Below are 14,477 nucleotides of genomic sequence, written 5' to 3'. Positions count from 1 at the left end.
AGAGCCACCTTCCATTTACACCTAGCGTTTAAACAAGGGGCTTATTTTCAGGGCTAATTTGTCTCTGTGCCTTAAGCGGGCACATTTTCACGATTAGCCGTCTGCCCGGAGCGGCGGGAGCGCGGCGGGGTTTGCAGCACGTCTCTCCTTGGGCAGGGAAGGGATGAAGGGAAGGGAAGGAAGGGGGGGCTGCCTGGCTGCCGTTTCCATGCGGTACAGGCAGCGTGATCAGAGCGCTAACACAACAGCCTGTGTAATTACATGTTTCTGGGAAGTGTGTTAGCTCCATGGGGAGCTGAGTCCATTTGGAGGGGAGGAGGAGGAGGAGGAAGAGACTTTCTTTGAGGGTGGTGGGGGGGATAAGGTGAAAAGGGTCAGTGAGTAACCCAGCTCTCGCTCGAATAGGATAAAGGTAATTGTTACTCTCAAGTGAGCACCGGGTGCTTCCTGGCTCTGGCTGCTCTCATTGCTCATGTCTGCGCTGTGCAGGCGTCTGCTCTGCCGAGCAGGCGAAGCAGGGCTTGGCGAGAAGAGAGAAGAGGTTTGACCCTGTTGGGAGCGGTACGTGGCGATGTTTGACGTGGTTTCTGCGCTAGCATCACCAGGGCAGGGAGGAAGATGCAGAGTCAGGGGCACGGCACTTCTGTGCTACCCAGGATTTATTTAGGTGGAGGAAGGACCATGGCAATTAAGAACAATTAATTACAGTCCGCAAGCTGGGGCAGGGGGAGGATGGCTTGGACCTAACCTGTCATGTAGGTGTTTGATACATGTCCTGTGCTGCTGCTGATGCTGCTTTCTGTGGTGGCGTGCGCCTGAGCTTTAAATATCCTGCAGTTCCTGATATCTTGTTTCTCCAGCCGGCTCTCTGTTTCATTTTCCTCTTCTCTCTAGTGTAAAATTTGGCCTAGCTTAAGCTTCTTTCCCTGGCTGTGAAGGTTATTTCCTTCCCTCCTCTCCTCCCCACCCCCTCATCCATCCTCTCCTCCTCTTGCAAATGCTCTCCGACCCTGATTTGGGGTTTCTCTCCCTGCAGTGAGCTGTGGGCTCTGTGGATGCTTTGCTGTGACGGAGGGCCGAGGGCTGACCAAGTCGTGGGGAGGATTTGTATGTAGGAAGAGAGGAGATGGCTGTGCAGCGTGCTCCCGAATCTGCTCTGAGCTTGCTGATGGTAAGTGCTTGCTGAAATCCATTTGGGAAAGGGGGGGTGGGCAAGGGGAGCTGCACCGCATGGATTCAGGGCTCCAAATCCACGGGAGGATTTTGTGTGAGCCGGTGCTTGGCTTTTACAGGTCCCAGGGAACTTTGCAAAAGGCTCATCTGGGGCTTGCATGGAGACATTCCTCCCACGAAGGGTTTTAGCACATCTGGACCAATGCTCAAGGCAGGATTTTGAAGTCACCTTTCTGGCACTTGTGTTCGGGGTTTATCCCGAGCAGCAGATTTCATTTTGTTCATTAAATCAGTGTCTTGAATTCTCACGTCCTCCTGCTTTTGCCCTTGCTTGATTGTGAGACAACTTAAAAGATGAGAGGGAGAGCTTGATTTCTCTGCTGGCTGGGAGGCATGTTGTTAGCTGTGACCAGACTCAGCTGTGGTATCACCTGGGGAATGCTCCTCTAAGGCAGTGAATCGCCATTCCACTCGCTGCAGAGGGTGTCACATCTCCTACTGACTGCAGACCACAGGGTGATGACTGGTATTTATCCCAGCTATTTGCTACAACATGTTGAGCCACTGACCTACTTCTGAAAGTTCTGCATATTTATAATATTTTAAAGAAGATTATTTAGAACACGTGGCTGACTCTAGAAACGTGCCAGTGTCCTGCTGCAATTAAAATAAGCCCTTTTGGTGGGGTATTAGAGAGTTGCTTAGCTTTACTGATTTTTTTTTTCCTCTCTGTTACTTCTGTTGCCATTTTCTATGCAGCAGAATCAGAGATGATTTTAGTGTAAGATCTCTGCTGGATGTTTTTCTACCTAAATGTCACTGTAACATTTCTGCTGGAGAGTTGTTATAAGTAGCATGTGTGTGTGCACATGTGCGTGAGAATGCACAGATACATAGGCATTAAATACATATTTATATAATTATTGTCATTACTACTGATCTCTCTTCTGATTGCATTAGGAAATGGTCTCTAGCACTCAGAGACATGATGAGTTTAGTAAAGAGAATGCTGCAGGATAAGAGCCCTGCAGTGCCTAAGGTTGTTTAGAAAGGTCAAGTTGAGAAAAGCAAATTTTATGTCCATTACTCGAAATGCTAAACATGCTATTAAACCTCTGCATGGTTTGTTTTATATTTGTCAGTGACTGACTTGCTGTGCAAGCTCATTCTATTTCCTCTTGCTTACCTCCGGCCTTCCTGGCTTTTTAAATGACCTCTTCTAATTTCTCTTTCAAAAATAAATTGATGAGTGTCCATAACCCCTGTGTCATTGTTTGGGCTCTATATGCCTTTAGTCTCAATACCCTCTGAATCCTCTAGTTAAACCTCTCTTTCCCCAGTCTCTGTACTCCTTGAACAGACCTTGTCAAACTTCAGTGCAGTGCCAAGCTGTCAGCAAATTTTCTCTTCTAAAATGTGGCTTTCTGTGGTACATGGCCTTGCCCCGTTGTTATTTTTAGGGCATTTCTACAGCTCTGGTTTGTCACCAGGACTCCTTGGGTCTCTTCACTTTGGGCACAGACCCACGTGGATGGGCTGGGTTGTGGCTCCACAGCCAGAGGGGTTCCTGCCTTTGACCCTGCGAGGTGGAGATATATTTCTGTGTTGAGAATGGATTCATCTAACAGTGGGCTCTGCTCTGGTACTAGAGGTTGGTTATGGACGTGGAAAAGGTGATTTGTTATAGAAAATGCTCCACTTTGCAAACTACTTCTTTTGCCTTGGGTTTTTCTTGGGTTATGAATCAGCTTAGTTAGTTAATTATAGAAACCTCATCTTTTCCCCTCTGTTCTGCCTTGGCTTTGATTGCATGCCTGAGCAGGCTACCCTTGAATCAATAATAAATTCTTGCATAATTCATCCCACAATTAGCAGCTATAATGGCATCTCTTCTAAAACAGCCACCCTCCAGAGATTCAAAGATTAGATGTCTTTGGGAAGTCCACAGAAGTAGATTTTAGTACTTCAGTGAGAATTCTTCAGTGAGAGAGTATTCTTTTAGCAGTGAGAAGCATTTCAGTACTGCATTTCCCCTGCAATAGAATGCAGAATGTGCATCCAACCATCCACTTTTCATGACACATAATCAGCAGCAGCATTTGGCAGTGCTGCATCATAGTCTGAAAATATCTCCTTCTCCATGGGGTACCTCAGAGCACTTTGTGCTGCAAGTAAAGAAACCAAGGTACAGAGCCATTAATTGCCTTTCCTGGCATTTGATGCACTGAGTGAGTGATCCAAATCAGGAGTTTTCTCATCCCAAAATAATTTCTGGTCAATGAAGAAAGATGGACATCTCTGGGCTGTGGGGTTTCTTTCCTACAGAAGGACCATTCACAGGACATGGATACCTAGCTCCAGCGTGCCCCAGCAGAGAGCTGCTCAGGGGACCAGGTGGCACTTCAGGGGGCCAGCTGTGCTGACAGCTCATGACTCACCTGTTTCCAGTAAATGCTACCCAGAACAGGGTGTTGGAGTGGCCAAGAGCAGCTCCCAGTTGGACATTTCTTGTGCACCCATTATCTCAAACACCTTCAGTCTTAGGTGGACACATCACACTTCTCTTTAGTGAAAAAAATATTGGCTATAGAATTAATTAATCTAAATTGATTTTTAAAAAATTTATATTGCTCTCTTGCCAGTTCAATACTGTGGTTTGGTTTTTTCCCCTTGTTTATAGTGATTATTTTTTTTTCCCTCCCAGACCAGGGAAAAGGCTTAATGAAGGAGAATTTCAGTCTTAAACATATATTTTCCTAAAATAAAGATACTGTGTTCATGCAAAAACTGCAGTCTGCAAATATAACTGCAACTTGTCTACTCTGGTAAATATCTTGTACTACAAATGACTCTGGAATGTGCCTGCTTTGCAAGACTCCTGCCTCTTCCTTGCTCCAGAAATCACAGGAGATGAGGGATGTTGCCTGGTTCAGCATGAAGGAAGTTGAGCAGAGCTGTGCCCAAAGTGACTCTGCCTGTAGCATTATCAAATCACTGAAACAGAGCTTCCTCAGCTTCTGTGAATCAAGAGAGGGGAGCATCTAAGCATGAAATAGCTTAAATATTGTGTCTTGTTAGGACTGATAACACCTGCTGTGTTAGGATCATTAATACTGATGGGAGTGATACCAATAAGTTTTTATGTCTGTCTTATTAGTATATTGTAAAATTTTAAAGCTGCAGACATATTGACTGCACATATTTTAACAGCACAATAAGTTATGATACCTGGTGTCTCCTGAGACAGCATTACTGCATCTTGTGAAAATACATCTCAGGGACTTGACTTCCAAACTATTCCAGGTCATGACACTAACACTAATTAATCTGTATTAAGTGACAACAGAGGTTCCAATGAGCAACATCTGTAGCTCAATGTTTACCAATTAATCTAATCTTAAAATGGTAGGGAAGAGAAGCATGGTTCTCTATTTGCGGTAAAGCTCCAGCTTCTAGCTTCAGCTAGCTGCATCACCCTCTCCATCAGGATGAAGTTTTTCCCCTATTTATAATCCAGCTTTACTCTTCCCATCTGTATACACAAATACTCTCCTTGAAGAAATAATATAACATTAGAAAATAAATGCACTTCTAAATTAATGGTAAATGCTTGTGTTTGTAGGAGCATCATTATTTTCAAGAGTCTGTGTGATGCTTTCATGTGGTGAAATTCATTATTTTAGGTCTGAGTTACGTCCAAGCTGAGGCTGGAATAGAGGTGCATGTGAGATTTCCTAAGTGACCTTCATTGTGTGGGACTTGGTTATCTCTAGAGTTCAAGGAGAAAAAGGTCAGCAGGGAATTTGGAGCATTAACTGTGTGGTGTTCACAATGCCCAGCGTGAAGAGGGAGAAATTGGGTGGCCAGAGCAGTATCGAGGGTGCTGCCCTTGGTGTTTCCTTGTTGTGCTGCGAGGCAGACATCTGCAACAGAAAGATGTGAAAACTGCTCTGTTTCTAAACTGCGTCAGAAATAATCGGCATCTGAGTCATTGTCCACTGAAAATCCCAGATTTCTGATGTGATTCCAGTCCTCCTTTTTAAGAGGGCTCTCCTGAATCATCCTTCCATCCCTCAAGGAAGGCTACACTGGAGTCCTCAAAACAGTGTGAATCTCCTTGATCTGATAATTTTTCTGGAGTGTAGCAATGAACTCTACAGAGTTGCTCTTAAAACACACTCCAGGATTTAAGTGTATCCTTACTAAACCCTATGGGGGCCCAGCCCTGCTCAGTTGGCTTCTGAGGTGTTGGACTTGACAACATTCCAGATATTCCATAAATTATTTCATATGTTTAACTGCTATGTTTTATGTCTGAAGTCTGCCCTTGAGAAGACAAATTTGGTAACTAAAATGATATAGAGCTTCCAAGCCCAGTTTAGACCTAGGGCTGCCCCCTCCCCCCATAAAGCTGTGTTCTGTCCCCCTCAAACCTCTAGACAGATTGCAGCAGCACAGCTCAGCTTGGAGGATCATATTAAAACCTTTGGGAACAGCAAGGTTACAGTGGAAGGATGAGGTCATTTTCTGCCTCTCTCATCTCAGGATTAAATTATTTCTGTGTCGGCAGTGTGCGAAAGCCCTCGACATTCAAACCTCCGCGCTGCAACCTCATCTACAGACCACGCTGCCCTGGGAGGTCAATGCTTGGCACGCTCTTTCCACGAAAACAAAACCCACTCATTGCTTTTGGTGGCGTGGTGAGAGGTTAATGCAGCTGATGCTGAGGCAGGGTGACGTGCCAGCAGTGCGTGACCGACACACACCGCTCTGCGTGTGAGCAGCGCTGCTCGGGAATGGATAGCTCCTTCCCCCAGGACCCCGCTGCGCCCTGACATCTGGCCCTCTTCAGCTTCATGCCCAAAATGAGGTCTGTGGGGACACTCGCACAGCAAGGGGAGGTGGTTGTGCAGCCCTCTCCATGCTGCTTTCACAGATATTTGCGCCGTGCAGGTGTGTGGGCTCCACCCGCAGCCTTGCCAGAAGGTCTGGGCAGGAGATGCTAATGTGCCACGGCACCCGGAGGTCGCTGGGGAGGATCCATGCTGGCAGGAATCTCCCTCCTCCCTGGCTCTGTCCTTGCTCCAGCCAGGCAGTAATTTGCTAATGGGCTCCACGAGCAGCAGTAGCTGAGCTGTGCTGGTTGCTCTTTTAGAGGATGGGATGAAAGCAGCAAATTCCTGCTTGGTGCTGTGTGGCTGCTTGCTACCGTGGACTGGGAATTTAGCCATTTCTTGTTGATAATTTCCCCTGTAGAACTGAATTATTTCTGAACTTTACTATTTGCCTTTGTAAACTTGCAGTAAGTCTTCAAACACAGTGATTTAATTCAGCTAAATGAGATTAAACACTCCCCGGGATTACTCTTGGTTTCCCTGTGGTGGATGTCACCTTTTAGCCATCTGAGCTGCACGACTATAAAATTGTTATCCTTCCATTCTGCTCTAGTGCATGCCATCAATTTTCTTTTCCCTGTCCCTCTGCTTGAGCATGCCGTTGAAGAAGCCGACCGTAATGTTTGCACATCTGAATTCTCATATTTATGCCTTAAGAAAGGACTAAGAGGGATTACTGGTTTATCTTTTTTTTTTTTTCTTATGTATATGGCTTTTGTGTATTCTAGCTGTTCATTCTGAATGACTGATAAAATTATCTCAGCAGAAATGTGGCCATTGATTTAATTTTTTTTTCCAATGCTATAGAACATTGCTATTTGTGGAAGAGAATTAGTGGGCACTTGAGTAAATGATCATTATGATTAATTGGAGCATATCTACAATTAGAAGAAAAGTAACATACTAACGAGTCGAAAAGATCTCTAAATAAGTCAACTCCTTTTGACAATATATAAAAGAATCATACCACTTTGGCTTTTCAAAAATAAAATGCATTGGAAAGCTTGACTGATATTCCTAAACTAAAATAAAATGTTAAAAATGCTATAATTGCCCTAACAAAGATGCAAGGTTATGAATAGCTATTAATACATGAGAAGGACTTGTGACATTGGACAATTGCATTTTTTCCCATTCTTTGCCTTCTGGTTACGAATGTCATACTTCTGTAATTATTGTACTCATAATTTCTCAGCATGGCAATGATCCAGCCTGCTGACAGGCTAATGTGGTTTGCCTGGGTTCAGAGATGTATGGAAGTCCCACGTGGATCCTTCCTCAGTACATCCCATGAAAATGCAGATTTTTGTGATGTGGCACCTGAAGCTGCTGTGCTCAGGTGGCCAGTCCTGCCAACACCAGTGACAGCTGCCTTGTGTCCTGTGTCTTGTTGAAAACAAAAGCCACCACAGCTGGTGGCTGACCCCCAACCAAAATCTGGTTTGGAGGGGTCAGTCAGAAAGGCTGGATGGAGGTTTGGGCTTTCACCAGCCAGCACACTGTTCCCAGCTCTCTGAAACCACCACAAAGGCTGCCAGGGAATGCGTGTTTCCACCTTTGCCATGACTGGCAAACCTTGGGTAAACACTTCCCTGTGCTCTTCCCTACATTTTGCATACAGACACACACATTTTGCCCCCACGTGTCTTAATGCTTTCTGCTTTTAAATATCAGCAAGCACAGAAACTTGCAAAAGTGCGTTTGAAATCAGCCATTTCATAAAGAGGCTTTAATGGCACTGAGGATCAAACTAAGCTGAACCCATCATCCATTTCAAGAGATATGAATTTTCATGTTTAAATGAGTTCTTGTGCTGGCCTGAAACTGCAGCTCTCAAAGCATGTGATCAAGGCTCCTGCTTGCTTTTTTGAAGTGTCTTACCACATGAAGGAGTCCTGCTCAGAGCCCTGTTGGCTTGCACTTGTCCAGCAGCAATGCCTGAGCCCAAGTCTTGATGGAAAGCATTGAGATCTCAGTGTTCCTTGAGAAGCCTCCCAGCACAAAGACACCCACAGAGTGTCTGTATTCCATGGAAACAAAAGCCACAGTGAATGCCAGAAACATATTTAGAGGAATGGATCTACAGTCACAATCTGATCAGCTTTTTGTATCCTTCATGGGACTGAAGCTGGGTAATTCCCAAATTAAAGCCAGCAACTCCTAGAGCTAGCTCTAGTGCCCGACCTTAGCTTTTCAGGTCCCCAAAAACCTAGTGATAGTGCTGAAATACACACAACTCACCAGGACCAATGGCACTTGAGCCCTCAGTGCTTGGTTTTCAGGGCATTTTGCAAAAGCCTTGCTGAAACAAAAAAATGTAATGAATGAACATAAACTGGGAGAGCACAAACCTGGGTGCAAAAATAATCTACCTCAATATCTTTCTAAATCTGTTGCAGGGATATTGGGGAACCACAAAACTTGCTGAAAGCAGGATAGCCCTTCCCTTCCTGTCCTTACTCCAGCACCCACTGCCCACCTCTTGGCAGGGAAGGGATGCTCTCTGCAGTGTGCCCCTCACTGTTCTCCCTCCTCTCCATCCACTTACAACCACCAGAGAGATGAAAATTATTTTTAGGGAGGCTTTTCTAGTGCAGAAGCAGAATTCAGGCAGATCCTTGCTCCACAGATTTTTCTGTCTGTGGGCAGGCTGTGATAATCCCCCTATTGCGAGACACTCGGCTTTGGCTCCCCGTAATTTGAGTGAAGTTAATGGAGGAGTGTTGTAGAACATATGTTTGGCTTAATATAGGTTCAAGGGGTTTTTTAGTCTAATATGCAAAAATAAAATCCAGGACACCTTCACAGTAAATAAGATTGACAAGTTTTTCATTTTTTAATAATATGAGGCTAATTGAGCCGTAGTGGTCAGAGCACATTGTATTTCCTGGTAATTAATTGCTGGCTGCAATAGTTGACTGCATAAAACGATGCCTCGGGCCATTAACCCCAGGTCGTTAGTACTCGAGGAAATGTCTAGTGAAGGTCATTATTACTGCTGCTATATAGGCTATTGTAATAGAAAAGACCTGGCATGAGATTTTCAAGAACCCATTTTCCCTGTTCTGGTCTCATTTCAGAGATCTGGGTGCAAAGGCTATTCCCAATTAGTCTGCATTTACATTCATTTTTAGGGGATTGGATTTTGCCCACTTTAATAAAAACAGAAATCATCTAATTGGAGTATTTGAGAGGTTGCTCATTTAGCTTTATGTGTCCTGAAATGTTGGCCTTCCCAAAAGGTTGACATGGGTTGGTGCTGTCAGTCCCAGGGGGATGGAAAGCCAATCTCTTGTGTTGGCTTCTTCAGCAGCAAGGCACAGACTCTGGGTGGCTGGCTGTGAGGCAAATGGGGCAGTTGTTGCACCATGTGGAAGCACTGCTGTTTGTGTCCTGGTATCTCTGCTTTGGATTGGGTTTATGAGGTTTTGGTGATGGACCAAAAGCCTTCTCATGTAAAACAGCCTTTCTTTTTCTTTTTTCTTTTTCTTTTTCTTTTTCTTTTTCTTTTTCTTTTTCTTTTTCTTTTTCTTTTTTCTTTTTCTTTTTCTTTTTTCTTTCTCTTATTTTTTCATCTCTGGAAGGGATTTCAAATCCCAGATCAAGTAGGAGCTATAGGGAAATTTGTGTTTGTGCTGTCCCTCAAGCTGCTCTGTAGGTCAGAGTCCCCAGAGCAGCAGAATTATATTGTCACTGAAACACTGCTGTTTGTGTCCTGGTATCTCTGCTTTGGATTGGGTTTATGAGGTTTTGGTGATGGACCAAAAGCCTTCTCATGTAAAACAGCCTTTCTTTTTCTTTTTTCTTTTTCTTTTTCTTTTTCTTTTTCTTTTTCTTTTTCTTTTTTCTTTCTTTCACTTATTTTATCATCTCTGGAAGGGCTTTCAAATCCCAAATCAAGTAGAAGCTATGGGGAAATTTGTGTTTGTGCTGTCCCTCAAGCTGCTCTGTAGGTCAGAGTCCCCAGAGCAGCAGAATTATATTGTCACTGAAAACTGAAGTTAAAAAAACAGAGTGGTGAATCTTAATTTATTTCTTCCCCTGGTGTAGTTGAGAATTCCTTTTTTTTGTTGTTGTTGCTCAAGACAAAGTGGTAACGGAACAAAAAAAATAATGAGAAACATTTTTTAGTACTTTGCTTTAACAAGATATTAGTAACAACAGTAGTTGTTTACTACCTTAAAAGCAGTTAAACAGTTTTATGTTGAATGCTGTTTTCTCTAATCATGTGTTTAAAATGGGGCAAGTATTTTGCTGAAACCAAAGTCCTTGAATCAATATTATGAGACTGTTGGCTCAAATGACATTGTGAGGAAGCACTTCAGCTCTAAACAGACAAAAATTACAGACTGCAGAAGATACAGTGATGGCACAAGAAAAAGGATGGTGGAGTTTTGTAATCTGCTGATGTTCCTAGCGGTGTTTCGCTTTTTATTTCCCCACTTTGAAATTTTGGTTTGGAGTCAGGAGTTAAATAAATTATATGGAGAGAACTATTTTGCCCTCTTGATCAATACAGAAACTTCTTTTGTCACCATCCTTACATAAGCAAAGGTTTACTTGTTCAGAGTCTCCTGCTGATCTGGAATGCCTCTTGAACTCTCTTCCTCTGGATCTAATATAATTCACTGTCTTGGGAGAAATAATAAACTAACCATGCTGCTTACATTGGTTCCAACACAAATGTTTTTGTATTGTGGGAATGTTTTAGCTATTCTTCCATCAAAGCTGTGCTACTAGACTGCTTTGGTCAGGCAGGGCTTAGGTCAGTTTAGGGAGTTTCTGATTTTTGGATGTCCCACTTAAATTTGAAGATCTAAATAAAGAATCATCCATGTGAAGTTCCTGTGAAAGCTTTGATGCACCAGTTGAAATTAAACCTTATCTGCAAAGACCAGAGGCGCCTGGTTTCTTGGACATGGATCCTTTTTTGAATGTTCCTGTTTGCTTTGTCCCTGTTTAGGGATTATCCCTTCCAAATACTGGTTTTAAGATTAACTTCCTAAAATTTTTCCAAGAAAATACGTATGTGCTCATATTGCAAATAAAATGTGTCTGCTGTGGCTAACCATGAATATATTTGGGGGAGAGAGGAGGAAATGAGTGCTATCCACTTGCATGATGAAATGTAAACTGATTGCAGAGTTGCTGAATATTTTAAGACTGTATGACCACGTAGACAAATTGAAACACCCAGCAGTTTTGTACATGATGGGAATAAGGAACAAGTTCTATTTGAAATCTGCATCACTGACTATAATAAAGCAGGGGTGACTTAATTGCGAAAGCTTTTGCAAATTGAATAATATAGTAATTTCTTATGAGAGTCAGTTTTAATTTTTAATAATCTTTAATTAAGTAAGCATTCACAACACGTTTGGTATTTGGGCATTACCACAAGAGTCTCTGGTTAGTCAGTGTCATTCTTTCGTATGCAGGCTGGTGTCAATTGATTTTCCATGGTCAGTAGCTGTAGTTGAGTCTGTTTAAGTTCTATAAAACTTCCCTCACTGCACAAAACCATTCGTGTCTGAGGGAGAACGATTTGAGCTCTCTTCTCTTAGGTTCATGCTGGGAAGAGAGCGTAAATCCATATTATTCTACTTATCTCCATGACATTTCCAATTTCTACAGATGCAATCAAAAGAATTTGTCTCATTGATCTTCAAACTCCTTGACAATTTCACACTCTGAGCTGAGTGGTGTGAGCTGTTCAGTCGCCCCATTGCTTTTCATCAATAAAAGTTTGTACCTAGATCAAGACAGTACATGAGCTATGCATCTTGAAGATTGTTATTGGTTTACTGGTGGAATATTTATCTTCAAACTGAAATGAGTTCTTAGATGAGTCATTGCACACATACCCTGTCTTGATATTTTTAGGTGCTAAAGCCACTATTTCAACGAGGTTGGGTTGGGGAAAATTGTCCATAATGTTTCGGATGTACAATTAAAGTGCCATCTGCCTCTGTGATGCAGCAGATGTATAATTGATATTCACTGCTGATTTGCCTCTTGATTTTCTGCAGACATTGAATGCTGTAATTGTTTATACAGTATGATCCTGAATACCCATGTGAGAATTTTCCTCCTCACGTGTTCCTGACAGAAATATCACTACCATCCTCAATACTCATGAGATGGATTCATTAAAAGATAATTTGTAGATAGCTACACTAAAATCTTACAGAAATCTAGTGAGTAAGTAAAAAACAAGTTTTCAAAAGGAGTGGATTATTCCCATAGGATCCTGTTTTAATATTGGAGAGCTCGTTGGGAAAATGTAAAATGCTGAGGCAAAATCTGGTTACCTTTGTACACTGATTCAAATGCAAGTTGTAGCTAGGAATAAAAAAAAAAACAGAGTTGTTTTATTTTCCCCTCTTTTTTTTTTTTTCAGAGATAGAAACCTTCTTCAGGGGAAAAAATTTATGTAGAGTAAAACCAAAAGGTCAACTGTAACATCAAAAGAACTATTTTCTCTAGGGCAAAGACTACTTAATAAAAAACAGAGATAGAAACCACAGCAGTGAATTCTGAGCATATGGGAAAAGAGAGATATGCTACTTTTTCTTTCTTTTTTTTTTTTTTTTTTTTTTTTTTTTTTTTTTTTTTTTAATATGCACTGTCTCTCCAGTTCAAAATTCAATCACTAAAATCTTGATCAATCAGCAAGTGTTAATTTTACCCTATAACTGGTTTCTAAGGTTTTTCTGAGGATACTCTAGACCTGAATCTGTTCACACTGAAATAAAAGCAAAATGTGGCCAGTCACCTCAGTGGCAGGAGGTTAGTGGCTCTATTTTATATTGCTGCCCTTCTTTTTGACAATACTGGCTTTTAATCACATTAGTTAAACTCACTATGAAGTGGCAATGATTGCCCAGGGCTTTGCATTTGGCTTCAAAGGAAAGAAAAATTGGTGATATAGAACCTGAATCTGGCTTTGGTGCAAGTGACATTTTGAGTGATCTTTTCTTAAGCCCATGCCTGGCTCCCAGGAAGAGTCAGCTCTCTGGTCACCCAGAGAAACCAGGGCCCATTTTGGTGCATCCTGTTCCCTTTTGGTGAGGCTTTGGCTGGTGGCTGATTACTCAGTGTAACCCAGAAGGATCCCTTGTGTTTTCCCAAGGCTGAACATTTGCTCTCATGTTTCAGTGTCTCTGGTGGTAGCTGTGCAGATAAAGGACGTCATGCTGATGGTTACAGTGGGTCACTCCTGTGGCAGCCTGAGCAAAGGACCCAGCCAGGGGCTGAGGGTGCAGCAGAAGGAAAGCACAGGGGATGCAGAGGATTGGGGAGGGGAGGTGGAGTCAAATCCAAGCAAATGAGGTGCAATGCACTGCAGATCAGGCTGGTTCTCTTTAGGTTTTCTTCCACATCTCGCTTGCTGTCTCCAGGAATCCACCAAGTTAAAGAGAAACAGAGAGACAATGCAGGAGAATCTGACTATGTTATGCTGTCGAACATTTGCAGGAGGGAGAGGAACCGCTTTTTTCCACAAGTCCTTTAGCCACAGCCCTGATGGATGCTCTGGGATAAACACAAACAGAAATCCAGCTACAGCGCAATGTATGGGTAATTTACCCATGTTTCTTCTTGTTGAGGTCTAACTGCACTCTTCATCATGGAGAGATGACAAGATGTGAAGGGAAGATGTTTCAGACTGTTGCTCTTGTGGTCTTGAGGACTATATTTTATTTTATTTTAAAATTTTATTTCCAGTATCTTTCTCTCATTAGTGTACCAAGCTTTTGTCTATGTTTATTGCACAAAGATTCATCTTCAGGTTTGTTTAATAGCTATTGAGAAGGTCACTCCTGAAGGGGAGGTTGCAGGCTCACAACTGATGTAGGGCAGTGCTTAGGTCAAGCTCACAAGAAATTAGGAGACATTATGGTAGAGAAGGGTATGCAGAGTGGACTGGACTGTGATTAAACAGAGCTGAAACTTGCAGAGATACAGAGTCAGCATGAAACTGGGATCCCAGATCTTGTGAACAGTAGCTTGAGCACGTCCCTGTGCTAGCTCAGCAATACCACTATCGTGCTGCTACCCTCTTGGATGAAGTGTGGCTTACTCTCTTAATTGCACTGTACTACATATAAATAAATCAGCCATAGAGGAATTGGTTCTGCATGTTAGTCACTGGCTGGATGAAGTGCTCAGGTCCTGTTAACACAAAGTGTCAACAAAATGAGTATTCTATCACCGTTTAATTCACATGCTTCAAAATGAAACTCCAACGAAAATGTAAGCTTTTATTAAGATCAAAAGATCAAAATTCACTGGTTACTTATCAGGTTTGCCATTCCTAAAACTTACTTGAATATGCAGAATTGCTTTATTTTCAGTAGCATGAAGGACAAAGAGACTATAGCAGTGGGGAGAGCTGCAGTACTCATTTGG

General features: G+C 42.6%; 1 protein-coding gene across 3 annotated transcripts in view; it reads left to right on the top strand.

Moving 5' to 3' along the window:
- The first annotated feature begins 414 nt into the window (after positions 1-414).
- FRMD4A (FERM domain containing 4A) overlaps positions 415-14,477 on the top strand; it is a 357,683-nt gene continuing 343,620 nt past the window's right edge. Inside the window, exons 1-2 of one of the 3 annotated variants that reach the window (XM_039730872.1) lie at positions 415-561; positions 1,037-1,171. In XM_039730872.1, coding sequence (XP_039586806.1) covers positions 1,127-1,171 — 45 coding nt within the window. In that variant the 5' untranslated portion in view covers positions 415-561; positions 1,037-1,126. Of the gene's footprint in view, positions 562-821; positions 939-1,036; positions 1,172-12,840; positions 12,858-14,477 lie in introns of those variants that run through there. The other 2 variants (XM_039730873.1, XM_039730877.1) reach the window with 2 other exon arrangements.

The sequence above is a fragment of the Passer montanus genome, unplaced genomic scaffold (genome assembly GCF_014805655.1).
Source record: "Passer montanus isolate IOZ18808 unplaced genomic scaffold, ASM1480565v1 scaffold74, whole genome shotgun sequence".
NCBI lineage: Eukaryota > Metazoa > Chordata > Aves > Passeriformes > Passeridae > Passer > Passer montanus.
Note: the sequence above shows the minus strand (reverse complement) of the source record. Positions and strands in the feature narration are given on the sequence as shown.